Here is a 24,671-nt window from a genome sequence, read left to right on the forward strand (position 1 = left end):
CCAAAAAAAATTTGAGAACATGACTATTATCGCTCTTTCCTACTCAGAAAGCTGATCGCTAAACCTCCATGCTATTGATAAATATCTTGAGAACACCTTCCCCAGGGCATCCTAAAATCCCTGACATTTATGGAGTCTTGTGGAGGAGATGCTACGCATTTTGGAGCATCTCCCTTCCTCCTAAACCTCATAGGCCTCTCTCTCCCCTCTCTCCCTTAATGATGCTCTTTTCATTGAGCCCTGTCTGCATAGGCCTAAATTTGATACGGAGACACTGAAGAGAAGCCAGCCTCACTTACTCCAGACATGACAAAACTTCATCCAAACTCTGTGACCACACCTGAAACTGATGCTGCCTGCCCAGGGTCCCTGATGCTGTTTGAGACTTGGCTTTTGGTGTCTTTGAGTCCTAACATATGTGGAACTCAAGAGCTCTGCTCTGAGCCTCTCTTTCGGGTCTGTGAAGAAATAGCTCCCAACCCTCTTGTGAGAAGGAAGAAGTTAAGATAGTGTGAAGGGATGTTGCCACCCTCACCTCCCTGAGAGCACGTGTTGGGTCTTCTCCCAACAGGAAAACTCTAGGACCTCTTAGTGGTTGTCAGACAGAGCCTTGTATTCACAAACACTGAGTGATGTGGAGAACATAGACCAAGAAACCCTTCATCCTAAGTCATCCAGATAAATGAGTGGTGCCCACGAGTTTATAAAGTCAAATGCCCTAGAACCTCCTATCTGTACTATGGTGTTTGGGAGTGGCCACAGCCTAAATACAAATAATGAGATGAAAACCTCAAAAGCATCCTTTTGGGTCTTTATATCTGATCCTGGGAAAGTACCAATAGCTTATACACTATAGAATGTACTTCCCTTATCTTTCCTATTTTATCGCCCCCTCCCCACAGTCTTCTCCCATCCATCATACCCTTCAGGAAGGGAATTCCTGAGTCCTATAAGGCCTCATCAGTATATGAAAACTTCCCTCAGTAGAGTTTAATCACTTAGTACTCAGACTTGCCTCAAATGCTACAACCAACCTTGTACATCTATTGGGAGGGGTCAGAGTTCATCCTCACTCATTTCCTGTTGGAGGTGAGATCTGCTGCCAGCCACCACAGGAGCTGGTGTGCAGGTTTGGGGCCTCTGAAGCAGGGGCTTGACTGGAGCGCCTCACCTACTGACTCACCCAAGGGTGGCAAGCCCACCCACCGCCTCACTCTGCCCTGATCTGCCATTTTGATTGGTGCATTTTTTGGTACAACAGGAAGTCATGTTCATGGCATACTCTACGCATGAGAAAGCGGGCGGAAGTGGAGAACACGGGTAAAAATGAAGCCACAGGGCCTCGTAAACCCAAGGATATTCTGGGCAACAAAGTCTCTGTTAAAGTGAGTAAGGTGTTCCGGAGCTGTGTCCGACCTCTCATCTACTCCCACCCTGCAGCATTCTCACGAGGCAACTTGGGTGGATGGGGACCAGAGGGGAAGTAGCTTAGTAGGATTTTGCATGCGAGATCAATTTATTTTTTATTTTTTATTTCTCCTGGCAACTTCGATTCAAATAAGTAAGTATCTCTTTTTTTTTCTTTTATACCTTCCTCCTTATACTGTGCAGATGTTTTATAGCAAAATTATCTGCAGTATTGTTTATTCTCTTAAAAATGCAAGATGCTTGACTCATATTAAAGTACTCAAAGCCACCCATTCAGTATCCTAGGTTTGAAAATACATGCAGGGTAAAGAGATTAGAGATGCTTTCCAAACCTCCAACCCTTTGAAGTCTGAGGTCTGGAATTTAAGGGCTACTGTGTCCTTGGTGAAGTTTCATTTCTTTTCCCCAGAATTCAGATGCCATCACCTTCAGGCCTATGCATGGGCAGAGAAGGGAGGCACATTGATGAAGCCCAAGTTATTGCTTCGTAACAATCCAAATGTTATAGTGAACTCACTGATTCTAAGCTTTGACAGACCCTTGTCCCCCATCTTGAAACGATGTGATCTGTTTTCTTTACATTGGGTGCTCAGAAAAGTCATGGCTCTGGACAATGGAAATTGGACCGCTGATGTTTAATATTGTTATAATGTGTGATTATCTACCCTAGTCTTCCTGAGCAAAATAAGAACAATCAAAACCCATTCTAATGTCCTTCTTGGGGAAAAGAAATTGTACTCTCTCCCTCACCCTCATCTGGGAAGTCCAGCCTCACAGAAGACAACAATTTAAATTCGACAGCACTCATGCTTCATTTGGTTGCTTCCATTGCTATTTCCTGTGAGATGAGCAGCTTACACGATCCCAACCTCCTCTCCCTGAAAAGAGCATGCTGCCGCCCTAGGTGATCCCCACCCCACCTTAGCAGCACCTGGTTTTTCTCTGCCCGATTTCCCATTGTCCATGCTTCTTTCAAGTTCTCCCCACTCTCTAGCCAAAGCTGCCTGTGTTCTAACTGTGTTCTCTTTCTTCCCCCTTCCTCATGCTGCCCATCAAGGAGACGAACAGTTCCGAGGAGTCAGAGTGTGATGATCTTGACCCTAATACTAGCATGGAGGTAGAAGCAGCTATTGTTGTCCTCTTTCCTACAATGACTGTCTTTTTTGATGTGTTCTGTAACAGCGACCTTTCTAAAAGTGACCAGCCAGTCAAGGATACATTGTGATATTAGGGCATCTCTCGGTGTCCCATCCAACTTACAGAAAACAAAACAAAACTTAATTCAGTTTGATTCTGATAGAAAACTTTTCCTAGGTGCATTTTTTAAAACTTCTGGTTCTCTTGAATGCTTGCTTAGTATTTTCTTCTTTGGCAGATTTGGCTTTGTGTAGAAAATATCCAACTTCGTAATTGGAAACTTAGAAAATATTTTTTTCATGGAAAATAGCATTATAAAGAGTGGTTGGTTCCCAGCTAAAGATAAGAACTCATTTGTTTTAGTTTCTCCTTCCTCCCTTTCCCCTCTTTTTTTCTTTCCCCTTTATGTTCTTTTTCTTCTGGGACTTATTCCTCCCTGAAGGCTCCAGTAAAATCATGGAGTAGGTATGGTTTGGGGGGATGACCTAGCCCCTAGTCACTGTGTATAGCTGGCCAATAGCAAATGAGGAGTGACCGCAGCAACTCCAGAAGCCCCCCTTCCCCAGCCCCCAGGGCTCCTGGGCAGTGGCTGTTCCTGCCACGAAGGAAAAGAGCCCTGGGCACCACCTCCCTCCTGTAGGCCTAGCAGAGGCCTCTCTAGAGACAAGAAGGCTGACACCTTGCCCGGGGGCCTTTCTCATACTCCAGGGTTACAAAGATGTGGGAGTGAAACCAGTACCTCCACCAACAAGAACATCCAGTCACCTTCCAGGTCCTTCTAGGCCAGGAACTCTTTGGGGTAATAGAAATAGGACTCTCACATGGCTTGCCACGGAGTGACAAGCATCATAAATTTACAACACCTAGAGAATTGGAGCAAACTTGACTTTCCCTGCCATTTGGCCTTTCAGAGTAAATTGAAATGCTTTTCTCCAAATCTGTACCCACATCCCCGATAATGGATAAAAGTTTAGAGATTTCTTCTGTGCACAAAATACAGAATATTTTTTTTAAAACCTTTTCCTTTTTATAGCCCTATGCTTTTCACTTAACTAGATGGACCTTTATTATTCTAATTTGACCTAATCCCAAAGAAAGCCACCACCATATTATGACAACCACCACAAAACCCAAGGAAGACCATGTGGCTCCAGGAGGGGTAAGTCAGCGGTGGAAGGCACCAGTTGAGTTGAATCAGGCCAGAGACCAGTGGTTGAAAGTGGGAGTTCTGCTAGGATAAAATAGTCCCCTATGGCTGTGGGTGTTGCCATGGAGCGAAATCTGGCAGATGTGGGCCAGGGCAGGGCTCCCCTGTGGGAGGAGGTGGATATGGCATTCATAGCCTAAATGTATCTTAGAGAATGGGGAAGGCGGGGGAAACTTCTGGCTCTGCTTTCCTTGCATTTCGTAGGATAGGCACCAGCTCCTGGGAAGCCCACATCTGTCAGCCTGTAGATGCCTCACGGCACCTGTGTCTCCAGGCCTCAGTATTGCTGGCATGTACTGAAAATGTCATCTGCAAATACATGGAGGGAGAGGGAAAGCCAGGTATCTGTGTTCCACAAGGCAATTTGGGATGTTTTTCAGCTCTGGTGGACTTTCCCACTCTGCTCTTTAAAGGAAGAATTGGGCCCAGGGAGATGTGGGACCAGATGAGCAACATACACTGAGAAGGTTAACTGATGCACTCCGACGCTCCATTCAACATTTAGATAAGCAAAAGCTTGCACGCGCGCATGTCTTAGCCCTGCTTTGTGAATTGCACACGTTTCTAGGGTTCTTATTCAGCCAGGGCTTGCAGCCCTTTGCATGAGCTGTGTGAGATGGGTCCCAGGGAGGTGCTGTGGGTGCATAAGGAAAGGTGTTAGGATGTCAGTGCTGAACAGAAGAAAGCCGAAAACTGTGTCGATGTGTGTCTGAGAAGTTTTCAAATATAATAAGTTGAGGCAGAACTGGAACTCTTGAGGGGGCATGTGGTCGGAAGCTGCAAATATTCTGGTTAACCCAAGGTTTCTGTAGTAAGTGTGCCTGCAGCCCTTGTATATTCCTTATGGATCCTTGTAGGGGTCAGCAAGCTCTTCTGAACTGTGTTGCCATGTTGAAATTAACTCTGAGCACATAAGCAGGTGCTGAGGGGAAGCAGGCATCTTGGCACTGCTAGTATTTTCAGACACGGATAACAAATAAGATATAGAAAGTCAACCTATTCAATATGAACTGAGAATTTTCTCAGGGGGTAGGTAGGTAGCACTTTATTGCAATGTCCATTGTAGAAGAAAATGGCCGGGGGTGCCTACTGAAAAGAGCTAAACCTTAAAGACCTGGTTTGAGAAATAGGTGGGCTGGCCACCTCATAAAGGACTCTTGCTGTTAAACTGATAGCTTTGGGCATCTTTACCAGGCCTAGCTTGGCCCCCAACCTCACTCTTGTCTTTTGAACCTGATGACTGCAATAGGTGTTGTCTCATTGGGAGCATGTCCCTGTGCCCTGCTGAGCTGAACTGCAACTCCTGTGGCCTGTGCTAAGATCCCCTGGGCCTGGTCCCCCAGCTGACACCCCTGCCACATACCCTGTGCACTGCTCAGTGTTAGATCTCCGAATGCTAAGTCCTGCCCTGCTGACTGCCCACCCTTGACCTGATGCCAGCACGTTGATTCCAAGCCTAGCCGTGTGTAGGCTCTTATCTCCTGCCTCTGCATGAATATCACTTCCAAAGCATTCTGATTCTCAATTGGTGGGTTGAAGGGTTCCTTTAAGGAGCAGTTTCCTGGGGTCTTTGCTTACACACCAGCTGCTTGCTCCCCTCAGGGCCGGCGTATGTCCCAACATACTGTTTTAGGGAGATATATAGGCACATCCTTGAAAGCTAATTAAGAGGAAAATAAAGCACCTTGAATCCTAGGAATCTGATTTACAAAGCTTTCCGAGAACACCCAGTTATATAAAAGGAGGCGATTCTGCTCTAATGTGTACATCCTTTTTCTTCCCCTGTAGAGACATGCTCGTGAATATTCTCAAGTACAGACCCACCTCCCACTCCCAGCACCACAAGCCACACCACCAGCTGCTGCAGGACTGGCTCTGGGTCTATGCAATCCCCTCGTGGCCACAACCCCCTTCCCTCCTGCTGATCCGTGGGCACACCTCAGAGGGGACCGTTCTAAAAATGACACGGATCTGTGCACAGTTCAGCCTTCTTCTTTACCCTGCACTGATTACACTTTGGGGGTGGCGGTGGAGGGGGATATTCTATATGAGAGAAATGTCTCTGCACGGAAGAAGAGTCAAATCAGGCTGGAAATCAAACACTAGGCTCTCTTGGGAATGGGTGAATATTAATTCATTTTTTCCAGTAGAGCTTAGACTGCTGATTGCCTTTTATTGACAAGGTAGGCAGGCGTGATGGTGGGCTGGACGCCACATGCCCACCTGCCAGCTTCTCACCCTGCCCTGCCCAGGCTGGAGCCAGGGCTGGAGGCTCAAGGCTCAGAATCCCCCCTCTTAGCTGACACCCATCTCTGAGAAGCATGGATTTTTTCTGAGCTGTACTGGATTTCTCCCAGGACCCAGGCTAGGAAGGTTCCCACATCCGTGCCACGTCTGAAACGTGGTCTGAAGACTGTCGATGCTTGGGTTTTGGCATCTACCCTCCAACCCCAGCACTGCCACTTGCCCGCAGCAGACACTGGAGTAGGAAGGCCTGACCCAGCCTCCCAGTCCCGGGCCTCGGTCTTCAGCCCAGCTTTTATGTCAAGTCCAATTAATTAAATGCATCTTAATTGTTTTGTTAATGCCCAATACCACTTTTAGCAGAGATGGTCAATCCATCAGAGTAAGAGGTTGTCATGATTCCAAAAAGACTGCATCTCTGCCCCAGCCATTTGACGCAGGGCCAGCCTCCCCCACGGCACAGGCTGCGTGCGGCCATGATGCCAGCCCCCAGGTATTTAGCTCCGGGTGGAGGTCGGGGTGCTTGCTGTGTAAGAACCGGCTTGGGATCCGGTGGGAGAGAAGGCACTTGGAAAGGTGAAGCTAATTTGGAAGGAAATTTCCAATTAGGGTAAGACACATAGACTCTCAGAGTTGATGGAAACTTGGAAAACTTTAGTTAACCCTACCCCCTTCATTTATTTACTCTTTATGGTGGTAAAATATACACGACGTAAAATTCACCATTTTTACCTTTTTTAAGTGGCATTAAATGCTTTCACAGTGTTGTGCAGCCGTCACCATTATTCATTCCAGAGCTGTTTCATCATCCCAAACTGAAACTGTAGCCAGTAAACAATAACTCCCCTTTACTCTCCATCCCTCCAGCCCCTTCCAAGACTTTGAGAAGAGGAAACTGAGGCAGAGGAAGTTGTAACTTCCTGTTCTAAAGTGAGCGGGTGTCCTGAAGGCAGTTTCTGGTTTCCCTGGCCCTTGTTCCCCACCCAACACCATCCTGCTCCTCTCTTGGAGCCCCTCCCACCTCCAAGTCCAGGTTGGTTTTAATCTAAAACACAGATTCTGGCAGAAAAGGAGACGTGCCTTCCAGGGCCAATTTTCCTCTGTGAATTTGTTACTTAACTTTCCAGCTCAACAAAGAGGAATATCTTTTCTGCCCATCCCAGCCCTCCAAGGCTGAAGTAGGACTTAGATAAAAATCACACAAAGGCAGTATCACATGGAAAGAACACCGGACGGGAGCCAGAAAACCTGGACTGCAGGCTGGGCCCTGTCAGCTATGAGACCTTGGGCCAGTCAGCCTTTCTGAGCCTCGGGGTTCTCTGTGGGAGGTCGCACAGCTCCTCGGGCACGGGTGTTTATGTAAGGGACATGAGCCCTTTGAGCCTTGTGCAGATCTAAGGTGTGACATCCAAAGACTTTGCTCTCCTGAACGTCTGACTCTGACAACAGTGAGACCCCAACAGGAGAGAAAATAGAAGATTCTGTGCTTTGCCCCAGAAACTTGCTTTGCCGGGGGTGTGGCGGGAATGGCCTGGGTACATTTCCTCCCGAGACCCAGCTGGAGTGTCCACTTCCGGCTCTGGGAAGGGCTTAAGTGGCCAGAGCTGAAATTTTCTTTCCCTCCCCAAACCCACAATTCCCCAGGCCCAGCTTCCACGTCTTCAGAGAGCTAGGCTGCTGCTCCCACCTCAGCTGCCTTGGCGCCTTGTCCCAGATTCGGAGCTTCAAAATAACCTGGCCAGACAGATTGAAGGAAACTTTTACACCCCTAGTCGGGTGACTGACCTCCTGGCATCACCAGTGTTTCTACCGGTGCCTGTTTCTGCATTTTATAAAAAGAATTTTTTTATGAAGAGAACTCTTTGGAGAACAAGTGAAGCATCACACGCCTCTCGTTTTATTTTTACAAAATATTTTCTTTGTAATAGACCTGATAGGTTGGGCCCGGAGACTGACTCTGCTTTGCCTAGCTCTGTTCTAACTCCACATGCAGATTGATTTATATTCTGCCACTGGGAGAAGGATACTAAGCAGACTGGAGCTGGCGTTTCTCCCTCCCGGGAGGTTAATTACAAAATCTTCTACAGCTTTAGTCCGTCTATCATGCTTTCTGTTCCTTCCAACCGCCTGGTGAAATTCGGTTTTCTTACCCTCCTAGAAGAAACAGGTTCAGAAAGGTCATGGTCATACAACCAGGAAAAAGGGCAGGTCTTGACTGTGGTGCTTTGAGATGCCAAACGTGGCAGGTGATAGAAAGTCTGCTCCCCAAGGGAGGCTCAGGTACTTTCCTTAAGGAGGGTCAGGTTCAGGCCCTCCCCTGTTGCATATTTGCTTGTTAGAGGAGAATTTCTTCCTCAACAACTTTTTTAATCCCTTGACAGTTGGGCTAATTATTTGGCCTCACCACACCCCTTTCCCAATGACTCAGGAGTCCAGCCATAAAAGCCAAGAAAGAGGTCCAATTTCAAGGGCCGGAAACGTCTGAATTGGTTTCTCAGACCAGCACAGTCACTCAGCACACCCTCACCCTCGTCTGCAGGCCTAGCCCATTTCATTTAGGTCATACACCAATGAGATTACTAGGTGCCACTGACCCAGGAGAAGTCGCTCTCAGAGCCAGCTATCAGCGGGGCAGAGGTCACCACCTCCGTTGCCCACACCCCGTGCTGTCGAGATCCACCTACTGGCTCACTCAACGTGTTTTCCTAATCAACTCAATATAACAAAAATCAGTTGACACAAGGCATTGCAGCGAGTACTATGGAGGGCCAAAGAATTATGTAAGATCTGGTCCCACCCAGTGCTTACTACCGTCACATGAGGGAGGCAGCTCTGATTAAACGCCTGCGTTATACAGCAGACTTTGAAACTTGCTCTAATGGAGGCATGGAGCCATTCATGTACTCATTCAGTGAATATTTAGATACCCACTCAGGCCCTGGGCTAATAACAGTAGCTACTCTTTATCAGCCTTTCCTATATACCTGGCTCCGTGCTGAGTCCTTTCCTCCCAACAGCACCCTGACATAGGTACTATTATCATTATTTTTGTTTTACAGGTGAGAGAGCACAGAGAGGTTAGTAACTTCCCCAAGGTTGTGTATTCACAGCCTGTCTCCCAGGATGCCTGTGCGCATGGTCATTGGCTTCACACGATGGCAGGGTATGGGTTGGAGGGACTGATAGGATGGAAACAGTCTTGGAAAAGGGTGAAGGGTCAGAAAAGGGCTTGAGCAAAGGCCCAGAGGTATGAGAGTGGCTGGCACATTTTGAGAAGAGACGACGGTCTGGGTAGCTGGGGTTTAGGTATGTGGGAAGAGTGGTGGGAGATAAAGCCTGGCTGGTGCGCTGGTCCCCTGGCTGGCCTCAGGGGACTTGCTAGGAAGCCTGGACTTGGTCCAGTAGACAGCGGGGAGCAGTCGAAGCTTGTTAGGCAGAGTCAGGGTGATTCATTCTGGACGTTAGGAAGATCACTGGCACCTGACTCAGAACAGTGGGGACAGGCAGGCCCGCTGGAGGGCTGTTGCCATCGATCTAATGAAAGGTGGTAAATACCTGACCTTGACGGGTGGGACAGGGAGAGGAATGAGCGCTAGCGAAAGGCAAAGGAGGAGCAGTGGGGGAAGCAGAGATGACAGCGGCTGAGTGCAGCGGGGGATGTCAGGGAAGGAGCATCGGGCGTGGGAGTTCCCACAAATCAAACTTCCACTCTCCCGTGTCCTCGGAACACACTGTAACCTGTCGTGGGTCCACAGACCCTGGGAGGGTGTTTTACTCAATAAAAGAAGCTTAGGGGATAGGGGTATGATCAAGGTCAAATCATTGAGGGAGGAGACCGCAGAACATTCATCTATAAAGACTTTGAATATTCAAAGTCAAGATCTTGGCTTCCAAGTTGCAAACGTGACTTATAGAAGGGAAGTGATAACACCACCGCTGCACCATCCCACCCTGCAACCCCAGTCCCGTCCTGGCAGACTTCTCTGTGGCTGACAGCCCCGGGAGACCAATGCATGCACAGCAGTAAACCCCCTTTCCCTTCCTTTCCCCTCTGCTGTTTTGTGGGACAGGTGATAGATTTTTTTTTCATTATTCTATTAAAGTCATATTTTTATCCTTTTTATTTTTGAGAACACAATAAATGTTCTTTAAGCAAAACACCGAGGAGGAATAGGAGAGGGGTTTGGACTAGAAGTCCCCGTGAAACAATGTGCTCCACACATGGACATTCATAGCTCTACGCAGCAATTAGTGCTTATACATTCTTCCCAGGAACACATGGAACTTTTTATGAAATTTGACCATGTACTACTCATAAAGCAAATCCCATCGAAAATCAAGGAATCAGTATTGTATAGACCAAATTCTCCAACCACAATGCAATTAAGTTAGAAATCAGCAAGAAGATAATTTTTTTTAAACCTCATACATTTGTAAATTTTAAAACAATGCTATTACAATTGGGTCAAAGAAAAAAATGGTTGAAGAAAAATACTTAGAACTAAATGATAATGAAAATACTTGGGAGGTACAGAACTAGTTCAAAGAGAGAATTCTATTGCTGTTCAGGGTTGTGTTGCATTTATGTATTTTTTTTTTACTGCAATTTATTTTATGTCCTCTTAGAGATGAGCAGAGGTAGGAATATTTTCTAAATTTTTAGAGAAATGTTTTCTAAAAACTTAGAAAATCGTGTCTGGTTTGGCCAGATTAGAAACATGAAGGGTTAAACCTCCAAACCAGAAATCATACCTCAATTTTTAGAAAGTGTTTTTCTGGTATCTCTTCATTTTATTGCCAGATCTCATCATCTAAAATCCCTTTCCTTCCTCCTCTGAACACAGATTCGTATGAAACAAGCATAAAGAGAATAGAAGGAAGAGGCAGAAGACAGAAATGTTGTTTTATTCAAGGTAGCTCTGAGTTGAGTTCAGGACATTTGGTTTGAGTTTCGTTTGACCATTTTTATTCCCTCAGCACTCTCGACATGTAGTTTTGAACTGTATTTTGTGACAGGTGATGAGGGATTTAGAAAAAAACAGGTATTTTTCTTCTGGAGTCAGTTGACACCTGCTTTTCTAGGCAGATGGGATTTCACCCTCACTCTCAGGTCTTGAAGTCAGAATCTTAGACACTGAATGGCAAGAAAAATAGACTCCAGATTTCCTCAGAGCTCAGCGTGTTATTCATTGCTGGTTGATTTCGCCTGTGATTCTTTCCTGTTACCTCATTGCCCTGCCGTTTTGAAGAAAAATCAAGAAAACGAATGGAATTCTCTCCGGAAGGAAGAAATTGGGTTGCTGATGGACCGCGTCGCGGTGGTTCTAGGAGGACGCACTACTGCCTGCCGCCCTCTGCTGTTCAAATAAAACCAGGCTTCCCAGCAGTTCTTTCCCACCCGGCCTGTACCAGCCTCCTCCTCCTCCTGTACTTGGGTCTCCCAGAGAGAGCGTGCATTTTGTGTAAATGTCTTCTTCCCTCCACGGCCACTTCCATTTTAGATTCCAGATCTCTCCTCCTGCCCAGCCACCACTTTACATGGCCCCCAGACTGTTTCTAAGGAAGGAAAATGTTAGGATTTAAAAAATAAGTGCATCTTATGATTAACCCTTCGGGTCCCAGACTGATGCCTCAGGTCCCTGCCCACACCACCGGTGATCATAAGACAAGGTGGTCAGGAGACCTAAATTCTAGTCTACTCATTGAGTGGCCTCAGTTAACTTGATTTAACAAATTTTACTTGATCTTTTGCTATGTGCAAGGTGCTATGTTAAGCAACATGACAAACAGTACATAAAACAGATGAACAGGTTACTATCTTCGAAGGGTTCACAGGTCTGGTGGGGCAGTTAACATGCACGGAAGATGTGTTGATAGATGGCGGCACGTGATCAGAGCCATAGGGAGCAGCCTCTGGAAGAGCAGAGAGGAGAGGAAGATCACTGTTGGCTAAATCTCAGACCCTGACTGACCAGCGAGATTCCAGAACAAGTCAAGTTCCAGATTAATGGAAATCGGGAAACACTCCAAGTTCACAGCAAGGCATTTTCTCAACTCTCCTCCCCCAAATTAGGACCCCACTATTTCACATTTTCATTGATTTAACAAATATCAACGGAGCACTTATGTGCTAGGTATTACGCTAGGCTCTGAGGCAATGACAATGAAATGAAACATGGCCCTTGCCTGCACGGGCCTTGTAGTCCATAGGGAGCCATAGGCAAATACAAGATACAGTGTGAGAAGGTTGGCATGACTCTTCTCCAGTCCATACTCTGATTTGCTTCAAAACAGAAAGAGAAAAAACGAGGGAGGAATGTCCTATGGGCATAATCCAGAGTCACAGTTAGAAAAACATTGGTATGAACTTTTTCCAGGCTCTTGGTCCTTACTGGAGGAGTTTGCAGAGGAGGACTGGGTAGAGATGAGATGTAGAGCAAGGATGGAGATTAAAGGTCAGCAGGCAGGCCTTTGACATCGATGACAAAGTCTCGCGATGCTTTTCCTTGAGACCTTGCCTCTGCACTGAGCAATGAGGTGGGAAGAGCTCTGGGGGCCAGTCCCCCGTCACTGTCTCTGTAAGGCTGCACTTACTTCCCTGTCTCCTCTGGAAATGGGAATAAGTAACAGCTGCTCGGCACCTCTTCCCAGGGCTTTGGAGGGGCAAGTGAAGGAGTTTGTGAGTAGTTTATGCCAGCCATGCGAGGTTAAACAAATGAGTGGTGGTATTACCATTGTCAGCAACACCTAGGCCAGCCAAGAGGCAGCGGCATGAAGATGGGTGCCTTCCACAAGCCGCCTCCAGGGAGAGAAGCTGCAGTTAAGCCGTATCAGCAGCCTTTCTCGCCAAAGTCCCCACTAAGGTCTACACGGAAGCTAGGAAGATTTTCTTTCTAAACGGTGCCTGTGTTTAACAATATACTTAACACGGTTGGGGTTGTGACGAGAAAGAGGAATAAGGTAAGAAATTCTCTAAGCAGCCGTTCGGGATGTTTATAAAAGTACTGCCACAGTGCAGGTTTACGAAACCCCACTTAAATTTTTATAACGTAGGAAACTGCCATTTGTCTCTTCCATTTGTCATCTTTCTCCTCTCTGTGTCTCCTGGCATGGACTCGATGTCTTGCTCCCTTGTGGATTCCCATCAAGATGGGAAATACAGGCCATCGAACAAAGCTGGCAGCATTCCCAAATCTTTTTTACCCTGGAGTCCTTATGATTGAGTGGGGGTAGGACGAGGGAGAGGGCAGTGCTCCGTGTTTGCTGGAGGCTGGCTATTGCCATCAGCCAGGCTCCCTCCTGGACACTGTGAGCCATTTAATTCCATCTTTCCCACTAGACCATTGGCCCAGTGAGGGCAGGCCACCACCACCTAACCAAGGGTCAGCTCAGTAAATCTTCGTGAAATAGATTGAGCCCTTCAGTCAAACAACTTTCCAGGTGGGCATTATTGTCCCCAGTTTACAGATAAAACCGAGGCCTCAGGTGCTTGGGAATGTTGTTCAAGGCAAGGGAGTATGTCGGCTTAGGGTCTGGATACTACATACTCTGTCTGCTGCCAGAGTTTACAGTCCCTCCTGCAACCCACACTCTTAAGACCCTCCTCCCTCAGAGGCCATGGATTTTATTGTTGTTTAATCATTTTCCAAAACGTTTGCATTCCATTGTGTTTGAAAATAGACTCTATTCAAATAGTATTATACCCAGGAGTAATTATGTTATAGATCTTTTGGTCCTACTTCCAGATTCTATGTATGAATCAGTCCTAAATTCGTTGGAGAACTGAAATGTGGACATAGGTCAAATACTCATTCAACCAACATGCATTAAATGCGCATTACATGGCAGACCGGGGTCTAGAGGCCTGAGGTACAAAGATGAATAACAAATGGTTCCTGTTTTTGAAGAACTTATGGTCTAATAGCTCTTAAGTGAACCATTTTTTCCTTAAAAAAAAAAATATTACAAAAGTGAGACATACTGACTGCAGGATATTTGGAAAGCCCAGGTAAGAAGAAAAAGAAAAAAAAATCACCAATGTGCATATGTTTTATAAATCCTGAGGTCAGGGCCTATGTCTTAGCATCTCTGTATCCACAAAATCTCACACCAGCCTGAAGAAGCAACGTTTTTTGAATGGGTGGACAGCCACCCTTCATCTCATCACCCTGAGAAAACCACTATTAACATTTAGGAAATATTCCTAGTTTCCTTTTCTTTGACTGTGAAATGACTGGTTCGATGTCATTCTCCCGCCTCACCTAAGTCAGGTGGACCAATTTATGGCCTCCTTAGCACCCCCTACGAGTGATGCTGGACTGCCCACCATGTGTACTGGTAGTTTAGTTAATTTTTCAACTGGAGCAACTCTTTACACGTCTCTGCCTACCATGGCCCAGGGCCTCTTCACATAGAGGCGGTTTCTAAGGTGTGGGAAAAGCAGTCGCTTTTACCAAATGCCCCATGCGTCCTCCACACCCACCCCCAGAAAAGACTCAGGGGCAGGAAGGTCATTTATCTGAGATCAGTTCCCTTGGATGGAGGGGAACTTTCAGCAGCTTTGCTCAACAGGCTGCATGTTGAGTCACCTGAGGCAGCTTTGAAAACTGCTGATCCCAGGGCTTCCCTGGTGGCGCAGTGGTTGAGAGTCTGCCTGCCAATGCAGGGGACACGGGTTCGAGCCCTGGTTTGGGAAGATCCCACATGCCGCGGAGCAACTAGGCCCGTGAGCCACAACTACTGAGCCTGCGCGTCTGGAGCCTGGGCTCCGCAACAAGAGAGGCCGCGATAGTGAGAGGCCCGCGCGCCGCGATGAAGAGTGGCCCCCGCTTGCCACAACTAGAGAAAGCCCTCGCACGGAAACGAAGACCCAACACAGCCAAAAATAAATAAATAAATTTTAAAAATAATAATAAAAAATGTGCAGTGAAAAAAAAACAAAAAACAAAAAAACTGCTGATCCCAACCCCACTTCACACCAATTAAAACAGAATTTCTAGGCATGAGGCCCAGGCACTGGGTTTTTGTGTGTGTTTTTAAAGCCACCTGGGTCAAGGACTGAAAACCGTTGATTTAAAAGCAGGCCAGGCAGTGGTGTGAGTGGCCTTTGGAGACTAGTATAGGGCACTGTGATGGTCAGAGTCTTGAGACACTCAGCCCCGGGACTTGGCGTTGCAAGAGTTTTCTGCAGCCTGCTTCGTGAAAAACCTGGGTGGTAGATGCAGGCAATCGGTTTGCAGAGGGGAACTCAGAGGAGGATATAATATCTTTTTCCAAAGGGCTCGTATGGATGCCTGTGTCAGGTAAAACCACACAGAAGCTAAGTTCACCTATGACTTGGGTAAATTGGGGAGATAAGTGTGACTGCGCCAACAGACGATTTGCAAGGCACATGAGCCTCCTAGCTTCATTATGAAGGAAAGAAGAATTTTGCAAGATAAACTATTAGAGATAAGCCCCTGCAACAATAGGCCTCTTAACAGAGGGAGATGATTAGAATTAGATAATCTTTATTTAAATAGTCATTGAATACTTGTTATTTGTCAAGCATTGTGTGACATACAATATTTCATTTAATCTTCATGATAACACTTTGTACTAGGTATTATTTATCACCATGTTACAGTGAAGGAAAGTGAGGATAGTAAGTTTTTAAAAACGAGGATAAAATCACATTAAGCAAAAGACGTAAGCCCCAGCCTCTCCTACTGGGAAGCCCAGATTTTGTTCACCCCACCCAGCTTTATGACCCAGACTGTAGGATTAGAGGTAATGCAAAAGATAGGAGAAAAACCAAGGCAACATCTTCTCAAGAAGGGGTAATGGCCAGTCGACTGGAAGGTTTTCCCTTCTGTAAGATCCATGGTGTCACAAAGCAGACACTGTAGTGTGCAGAGGGCTCCAGCACGGCCTCTGCCAACCAGCCATGTGACCAGATAGGTCACTAGGGCAGCCCAAGTCTCTGTTTCCTCAACCATGCAGCCAAAAGGGCTGTGCAGTGCTTTCCAAGTTGCCCTGTGGAGGCCTGGGCTACAGGAGCAGTTCGGGGGGCAGGATGGACAGCTGGGACTCCCCTCTTCCCCCTTCAACCAGACAAGCTCTGCATTTAGCTGCTGGAAGGAAACCACTGGGCTGGTTAATATCCATGACTCTTCCAGTTTAATAGATGTCAGTTGCTCTGTTTTTGGAAATTCCCGATGCTGGGAAGAATCAGTGCCATCACGATGCTTGAGTGCATATTGAGGTGGGGGAGAATGGGTTTTTATGCACATGGCAGGGAGCAAGAGCAAGTGAGGGGAGGGAGGGTAACGAGGCCGGCTGTGGCCAGCCCAGCTCTGCAGTCACAGTAAACCTGCCTGCGGCCCGGGCTGCCCAGAGGGAAAGTGAACAGTCAGAGCAGATGGGAAAGTAAACCAGGTGCCCTTGTTGTTACTGCAATAGTGATGCAGTCACAAGCCACAGGAGCTGGGCTCCACGCTTCTCGCCCCAAACTGTACTTTCTTTTTACTCACTAGGATAGAAGTCTCCCATTCTCTTTTAGTAGTTTAGGATTTAAGCAATTTTCTGTTTCTTTGTGTTTTTCAGATCTTAAATCCAAATTTCATCCAAGAAGGTGAGTTAAAAAGTGACAGAATTGAGTACGTGGCGATTGGCTAAATAAATTATGGCAAATCCAGCACTGAGGTAGCACCTTTAAACAACGGTGATACAGTTCTCTACTTACGGACAAGGAAAATGTTTAGGATACACTGTTAGGGTGAAAAAAACCACACCTTGTAATGTGTATAATGGGATCCACTTTTTGTAAGAAAATATGCGTTTATATAAAGTCTAAAAGGATATATACCAGACTGTTCACAGTAACCCCTGTGTGATGTCACCATGGAGCTTTTTTCTTCTCTTTTTTAATCTATATTTCCTAATTTAATCTCAAATAAACATTTATTACTTTAAAAATACTTTTTCACGGGACACAGGTGACTCTACAGAGTTAAGCTGAAGGTTATTTGAATCGTTACACAACATGGGTGGGGAATGAGAGGGTTGTGTTATAAAATAGCTGTTTTATTCTGTCTGTTCTGAATGATGCAAATTTATGTCGATGTTGATTTGACCACAGTGGCGCCAGAATTCCTTGTGCCCTTAGTGGATGTGACCTGCTTGCTTGGGGACACAGTGACACTGCAGTGCAAAGTCTGTGGGCGGCCAAAGCCCACCATCACCTGGAAGGGTCCAGACCAGAACATCCTTGACACTGACAACAGCTCAGCTACGTACACCGTCTCCTCCTGGTAAGCTAACGTCCCCACGCCAGCAACCCCAGCACCTCAGTGCGGTACCCGGAGGCTAAGTCTGGCATGTAGCTCCTGTTCTGGTTACTTGGTCTCTCAAGAGAAGAGCTGCCCTGGAGCCTATCCTAGCACAGAACCTTTGTGCCCCTCGGAAACCTGTGAAACAGTGGTATACTCAATTCCTTCATTAACTAAAGAACAATTTTCTTAGAAGAAACAAAAAATGACTTACTCCAAAGTGTGCAATAGAAAACAGAAAATCCAGCCACAAGCATGCTTCTCACAAAGACTATTTAACAAATTTGGTTGACTGCCTCCCAATTATTCTGTTAATATTTATTGCGGCTAATTAAGAACTTTCTTGCACAGTACTGCTTACAGAGGAAAGCCGTAACAAGCCCTAGATGCTTAAGAAACATTTATGGAAGAAACAACTAGGATCAAGACACTTCATCCTTTAACTTAATGTTTTTGCATGTGAAATGGTGTTCCCAGCAGAGACTCCCCGGCCAGGTCCTGAAATATCAGTGGACCCAGGGAGCTTAGCGTGAGAGTCAGTGCATGGTGAGGCTCATGAAGATCACCAGGTTTTGTCGAGACCAGTGAGTGGGGAGGGAGTGGGGCTGACTGTGACCTCTGCATTTAACCCTTTCAGAGCAGTTCTTCCCCTTGATGTCCTGGACCCCAGGCTGGGACTACTGGGAAAGTTATTTAGTAGAGGAATTTGCCTTTGCTTAAGTCACTTAATTATTTTGAGGGTCCCACATGTAGAATGTGAAATACTTGAACATTTCATTCTCTTTCCATTTTCTTGTACCACTTGTTATTGATTGTGGACTGAAAATGTTTTAGGACCAAGTTGCTAGGTGGCAATGACACTAGTAATATTGGGGACCAGTATTTGCATAGAACTTGATATATTTCAAACCACGTTCTGATTCTTATCCCATTTTACTCCTCTACTAAGCCTCATTTACAACCAACTTAAGAGATGGGCATGGCAAGAATTTTCTTCCTCTGTATGGCATTGGGGAGATGGAGAGGCAAGGTGCTCAGCCAAGTGTGTAAGAAGGTAACAGAACAGGGACTAGACCTTGGTCCTAAGGACTCAGCTCAGCACCCCTTATACTTTTATAGTCACTTTTCTCATTACTGGAGTCTGAAGGGCATCCTTTTCGTGTCCCTAGTGATTCCGGGGAAATCACCCTGAAAATCTGCAATCTGATGCCCCAAGACAGCGGTATTTATACCTGCATAGCAGCAAATGACCACGGCACCACATCAACGTCTGCTACCGTTAAAGTGCAAGGTACAGTCTCTTTGATAGTCAAACATTTTTTGTGCTCTCTTTTTAATATTCATTTTCTAATTCTGGTAAAATACACATAACATAAAATTTACCATCTTAACCAATTTCAGGTGTACAGTTCAGTAGTGTCAAGTACATTCACACTGTTGTGTAATCCATCTCTGGAACTCTTTTCATCTTGCAAAGCTGAAACTCTGCACCCGCTAAACAACGACTCTCCATTCCTCCCCACCCCCGGCTCCTGGCAACCACCATTCTACTTTCTGTCTCTATGAATCTGTGTTAGTCAAACATTTTAACTGGACATTACAAGGGATCCCTGAGACCTGGGAAAGAAGAGGTACATTGTGAAAGTTCCAAAGCAAAGTTCCAGCAAATGGGAACAGAATGAATCTTTGATAAGAGCTGTCCGTGCCCTACTGTACACCTCCTCAAGCCTAGTTCTCTGACCAAGCTTTCTCTTCAGGGTGCAGCATTTAGTCCGAGGAAGAACTTCTGACAACAAGGTATATCTCCCAGCTCTCCCTCGGGCCTAGGGAAAGGTGTGCCACTCGGTGGAGAAGGTCATAGGAAACATTTGAGACACACGTTAGGTGTCAACATTCCCTAGGTGACTTTCAGCCTTGGTGTAAAATGCCAAGTTCTGCAGAAATAGCATTTGACCCTAATTTCTGTCCCCATAGGTGTTCCAGCAGCCCCTAACCGCCCCATTGCCCAGGAGAGAAGCTGCACCTCCGTGATTCTCCGCTGGCTGCCCCCATCCAGCACGGGAAACTGCACTATTTCTGGTTACACTGTGGAGTACAGAGAGGAAGGTGCGCCGTCTCCCCCTGCTCTTCTTTTTCTATCTTCTCTTTCTCGTAAGGAGGGCCTTCAGAGTCATAAAACTATTTGCCTCTATGCCTTTCATCAGCTATTCCTTCTTGTGTCTTCCAACTCAGCACAAAGGCCTCAGTGCTGGGCTACAGCCACCTTTGATCTCAAACACTGAGCAGGGTTTTTTGCCAGAATGATAATGACTCATGGCAGGTTGCAAAGTACCTTCACGTGCACTTCTCTACTTAACCAGCCCGATCACCCAGACAGGGACCATCAGGCCCATTTTATTTTTTTATTTTTTATTTTATTTTATTTATTTATTTTTTAAAACATCTTTATTGAAGTATAATTGCTTTACAATGGTGTGCTAGCTTCTGCTTTACAACAAAGTGAATCAGTTACACATATACATATGTTGCCATATCTCTTCCCTCTTGCATCTCCCTCCCTCCCACCCTCCCTATCCCACCCCTCTAGGTGGTCACAAAGCACCAAGCCATCAGGCCCATTTTACAGATGAGGAGGCTAAAGCTTAAAGAAAGTTAAGAAACACGAGGCTGGGGTTCATAAGAGGCAGAGCTGGCACGAGAACCCAGGTCTCTAGTTTGCCAATCTGTGATCTTTCTCCCAGAGAAGTAACTAGGGTGGCAAAAGCAGAGCTCTACCCCACCTCCACCTCCACCCGCCAACTTTACCCCCAGACAAACTTTAGAGACCACTATATATATATGATGACTTTTCAAATTGTTCAGTTTTTAAATTTGTTACATTTACATGCTAAGAGTGCATACATTTCCTTAGCAGTTAGAAACAGCTATTATCAAGAAGAATTAGTTGAAATGAGAAGCTGCCGGGTAGCTCTAATTGTTAATAACACCTCTCTGAACCGTGGGATGAGTCACACACCTGAATTGAAAGCAACTGTTTGCACCTGGAACCAGAATCCTCTGTTTTACTCTCTGTTACTCTTATTTTAACCCTTCTTTCTTCTCTTAAACAGGCCCTCTGCAGTTATAAAGCTATTTATGTTTGCCTCTTTCTTTAGCTGTTCACTGTGCCTCTCAGTGCAGCACAAAGGTATCGATCGATGCTGAGCTGAGAGACATATCTTTCCAAGCCTGTATTTCCCTTAGCATTATTCAGGTCATAGTTCATAAGATGAACTAAGTTCTCTTGGGAAAGTTATTTAATCATTCTGAGCCTTGGTTTCTTTATCTGTAAAGTGAGATTAATCCTCCCAACCTCAGGATTTCTGAGGATTTAAGTGAGAAGGTTAAATGAGAGAATTATGGGAAGACTCCTTCCGCAGTATTTTACATGTACCTAATGCTCCGTACATGTTCATTTCCTTTCTGTTTCAACTTCCAAATGCGTATTTTCTCTCACTTTGTTATTAATTTACAATATACTTTTCTGGCCTTATTAAAAATGTGCCATGTGTGCTTCTGTAAATTCTGCATGCTCTATGTCTTTTCACTCTCCCATGTGCCCATTTGAAAATGAACAGACTCTACAGGCCAGCTGCTTGCACCGCTCTCAGGGCGTGTTCAGTCTTTTAGGAAATTGAACCCAAACCTGCCACAGTTAGCCCACAGGCTCTCAAGGCCCGAGGCAGTGACCACAACTGTCCCTTGAATGGAATGTGTCACTTTTCCTTTCTTTGTTTGCTGAAGGTCTTTGAAACAATGTGCCTCTGGCTTTTCCTCTTTGCTTCCCCTCGGAAATTGTGCCCTAGGTTCCCAGGCCTGGCAGCAGTCGGTAGCGTCGACCTTGGACACTTACCTTGTCATTGAGGACCTCAGTCCTGGGAGTCCTTATCAGTTCAGAGTCAGTGCCAGTAACCCCTGGGGGATCAGCCTTCCCAGCGAGCCCTCAGAGTTCGTGCGACTTCCAGAATACGGTGAGTCCCAGCCATGCCCAGTACCCCAGGCGACAGAGACAAGACACCTGGCCGACTGTCACATACTCAATGGCACTGGCTGCTCACTGGCATGTCACTGCCCACTGGCAGTGTCAATAGGCCACTGAGCTAGAGGTGACCTGGATTTGCTTGTCGGCTTCTGCCAAGTAGCATTTCAGAGGCCTCACGAAGAGTGTTTCCGTAAAGTACAGGGCTCAAGTTAGAGCTGCCACCCATGTCTACCCTGGGCCTGCTAGGTTCCTGGGCACCTGTGTGTGTCTCCAGGAACCAAGAGGGGCAGGCAGGGGCCGTGAGTCACATGGATGCTACCGACCCTCTTCTGAGACGGGAACACCGAGCCACCTCTTCCCTGGGAACCCCTGATGGCCTAAGTGTACCTCAGCCCCACTCACCAATTTAAAACGGGGAGAGGAAAGCAACCTGCCTGAAGGATTTGAGTCAAAATGAGTATTCCATAGTTTCTCCACCCACAACCTTCCCAGAACGTCTTGTTTCAACATGGATATGTTTTTACGTAGATGTGTTGAATAACTAAGATATGCATTTAACTAGCTGCACATGAGTATTTTACAAACGTGGTTCTTATTTTGCCCCCCTATTCATTATCTCATCAAGCCACCTTGGTCCCTGGGACATTTGGTAAGACGAAACTTGTTAACCTAAAGACATCTCCAACTAGCAAGGTTTTGGGCAGTGCAGGGCAGTGGACTGTGTGTGTTGGGGCAGGGAGAGGAGGTCACTGTAGTTAAAAGACAGTGAACGTGCGTCTTTGGGTTAAGGGCATCCTGGAGTCTCAAGAGGAGCTGTGGACCCTCTAGGGCCCCGGGCTGCAGCCCCGCCCCCGTGGTTAGCTCCGGAAATGTTCCCCAGTCCTCTCCCCACTGCCAGCCCCGCTCAGCTCTGCTCCCAGGGGCCTGTGACTCACTGGGAAACCTTGGCCCCGGTTCTCTATTTCCTGAGAACTCAATATGGGTAAGCCATGTCCAAGCTCAGCCTGGCTGTGCTCTGGGCAGCCTGAGGTGACCGGGGTCAAAAGAGACGTGCTGCAGCCTTGACTACTCTGTTCCCAGGCCACTGCCTAAATCCTGCCCAGGGATGACTGCTGCTTCTGTTTTGCTTCTTTTTGTGAGCCTTGCTCCCCAGCAGTCAACACAGATAGATATTGGTGTGCGTGCTTGTGTGTGTGTGTGTGTGTGTGTGTGTGTGTGTGTAAATCATTGCCAGGGAATTAATGCATCATACAAGGTAATACCACCGAAGATTTTGGGTTAGGCTAAATCACTCAATACACCAGATAAGCTCATTAATTCTGAGAACAAAGGGGTGAGAAAGCAGTTTTTAGAATGTTTTGAGCACGTTCCTTTCCTTTTCTCCTTGGCGGTATAACTCTTCCCCTTTCCTCTCTGCTGCAACCTCCCTACAGCCCTGATTCTCACTGGCTTTTCTAGGCCTTTCAAAGTGTTTTTCTTTCTCCCTTTTAATTTTTTCTAGCAGATTTCTATTTGACAACATCCAGAAGTTACATTTCTGATTGTTCGGAGTTTTCCCTTGGTTTATGGAGATGGTACAGGGAGTCTGACTCTGTCATGTCAGTTTCCCCTTGGATAATATTTTTTTAAGATAACATTTCAGAGAATTGTGGCATTTTCCCACTGAGTTAAGATTCCATATTTAGTCATGAGAATTGCTTTGGGGGTGATGCTGGAGCTTTTCTGTTAACCTTTTCGTTATTCTTATATGGCTTTCTCAATATTATAAATGGATTCTTTCTCTTCCAAAGATGCTGCTGCTGATGGTGCCACCATTTCTTGGAAGGAAAATTTTGATTCAGCTTATACGGAGCTGAATGAAATTGGAAGGTAATAACCCAGTTTTCTGTTCCTTTATTCATGAACACTTAAGAACATCACATGATAATAACGACTTCTTGTTTTGTGTTTCTTTCACTAAGTGCATTTTCTCTATACTAAGAAACAACTAGAATATTTATGTGTATTTTCTATGGTTCTTTTTCTAACTGCTTACATTGAAGTTCTCAGCCTTTCTACTTTTCTAATATAAGAATTTAAGGCTCAGTCTTTTCTTCAAAGTACAATTTTAGCTAAATCCTGAGTTCTGATATGTGGCATTTTCATTATTCAGTTCTACGTATTTTTCCTTCAACTATGATTCTTTTCTTTGACCCAACTGTAGAACTGTTTTAAAATTTCCAAATGTATGAGATTTTTAAAAATTTTCTTCTTACTACTGATTTCTAATTTAATTGCTTTATGGTTGGAGAATTTGGTCTATATGATACTGATTCCTTGATTTTTGTTGGGACTTGCTTTATGAGTAGTATATGGTCAATTTTCATAAGAAGTTCCATGTGTTCTTGAGAAGAATATATAAGCACTAATTGTTGGGTACAGGTCTCTCTCTCTTTTGGTTAGAAAAATGTGTCCTCAAAAATGAAAAGGATAGAAATGTGACTTTTAACAGAATAGTGAAAAATAATGTATCATCTGTCTCACAAAATCGTTGATGGGAAGGTTTTACATGCCTGTGATGTATTGGTCTCCAGGAGGTCTAGGTGAGAGAATGTGGGTAGATCTTACAAGTCACCCACCCTCCTGTGATGTGTAAATAAAAGAGCACTCACTAGCAACCTTAGTTAGCATCATCTCCATCTCTGATTGACGTCTCTCAACGAAGCGTAAAATTTCCTACATGGTTGTGACAGAGGTTGTGGAGAGAGCAAGAATGTTCATTATTCCTATTTCTTAGGCAGGAGTAACAATGTAATTCACTGCCTTTTGTTACAGCTCCTTTCATCAAAAACCAGCTTTAGCTCTACTTTCCTATCTTCTTTGTGTAGCCAAACAGAAAAAAAAAAAAAAAAAAGCCAGTGGAAATTTACATGGTGATGATGATGATGATGATGAAGCTTGTTGAGTAGTATAGTATTCTGGATACCATGCAGCTGGTATACAAAAGTTATTTAAGCTAATCCTTACAACACCATGAAGTAGTGTTTGAGTAGATTTCCAGTAAAGGAAACTCAGGTTCAGGAGGTTAAGTAACTTTCTCAAGATCCCACAACTAGTACGTGTAGAACCAGGATTCAAACCCTGGGCTACCTGACTTTAAGCCTGTGCTTGTTTTACTAATATATGTTGTTTCTCATCATAGCAATTTTTGTCAAAAATAAGTTCTCGTAGTTGAAATCTAGTTTGCTCCATGATATTAAAGTTTGTGAAGCTACATATGACCCCAATAATAAGCAAATCGAATCCCCATCTGGTTCTAAATGAAATTGGTTCCATCACCTGGATG

At 45.5% G+C, this 24,671-nt stretch overlaps 1 protein-coding gene across 7 annotated transcripts in view; it reads left to right on the top strand.

The window, feature by feature from the left end:
• The window catches only part of KALRN (kalirin RhoGEF kinase), a 653,671-nt gene that overhangs the window by 619,998 nt on the left and 9,002 nt on the right, over positions 1–24,671 (top strand). For all 7 annotated transcript variants that reach the window (XM_061194271.1, XM_061194272.1, XM_061194273.1 and 4 more), the window contains 6 exons: positions 16,601–16,628; positions 17,136–17,307; positions 18,495–18,616; positions 19,300–19,431; positions 21,171–21,335; positions 23,137–23,215. In XM_061194271.1, coding sequence (XP_061050254.1) covers positions 16,601–16,628; positions 17,136–17,307; positions 18,495–18,616; positions 19,300–19,431; positions 21,171–21,335; positions 23,137–23,215 — 698 coding nt within the window. The remainder of the gene's footprint in view (positions 1–16,600; positions 16,629–17,135; positions 17,308–18,494; positions 18,617–19,299; positions 19,432–21,170; positions 21,336–23,136; positions 23,216–24,671) is intronic.

The sequence above is a fragment of the Eubalaena glacialis genome, chromosome 6 (assembly GCF_028564815.1).
Source record: "Eubalaena glacialis isolate mEubGla1 chromosome 6, mEubGla1.1.hap2.+ XY, whole genome shotgun sequence".
In the NCBI taxonomy this organism is placed as follows: Eukaryota; Metazoa; Chordata; class Mammalia; order Artiodactyla; family Balaenidae; genus Eubalaena; species Eubalaena glacialis.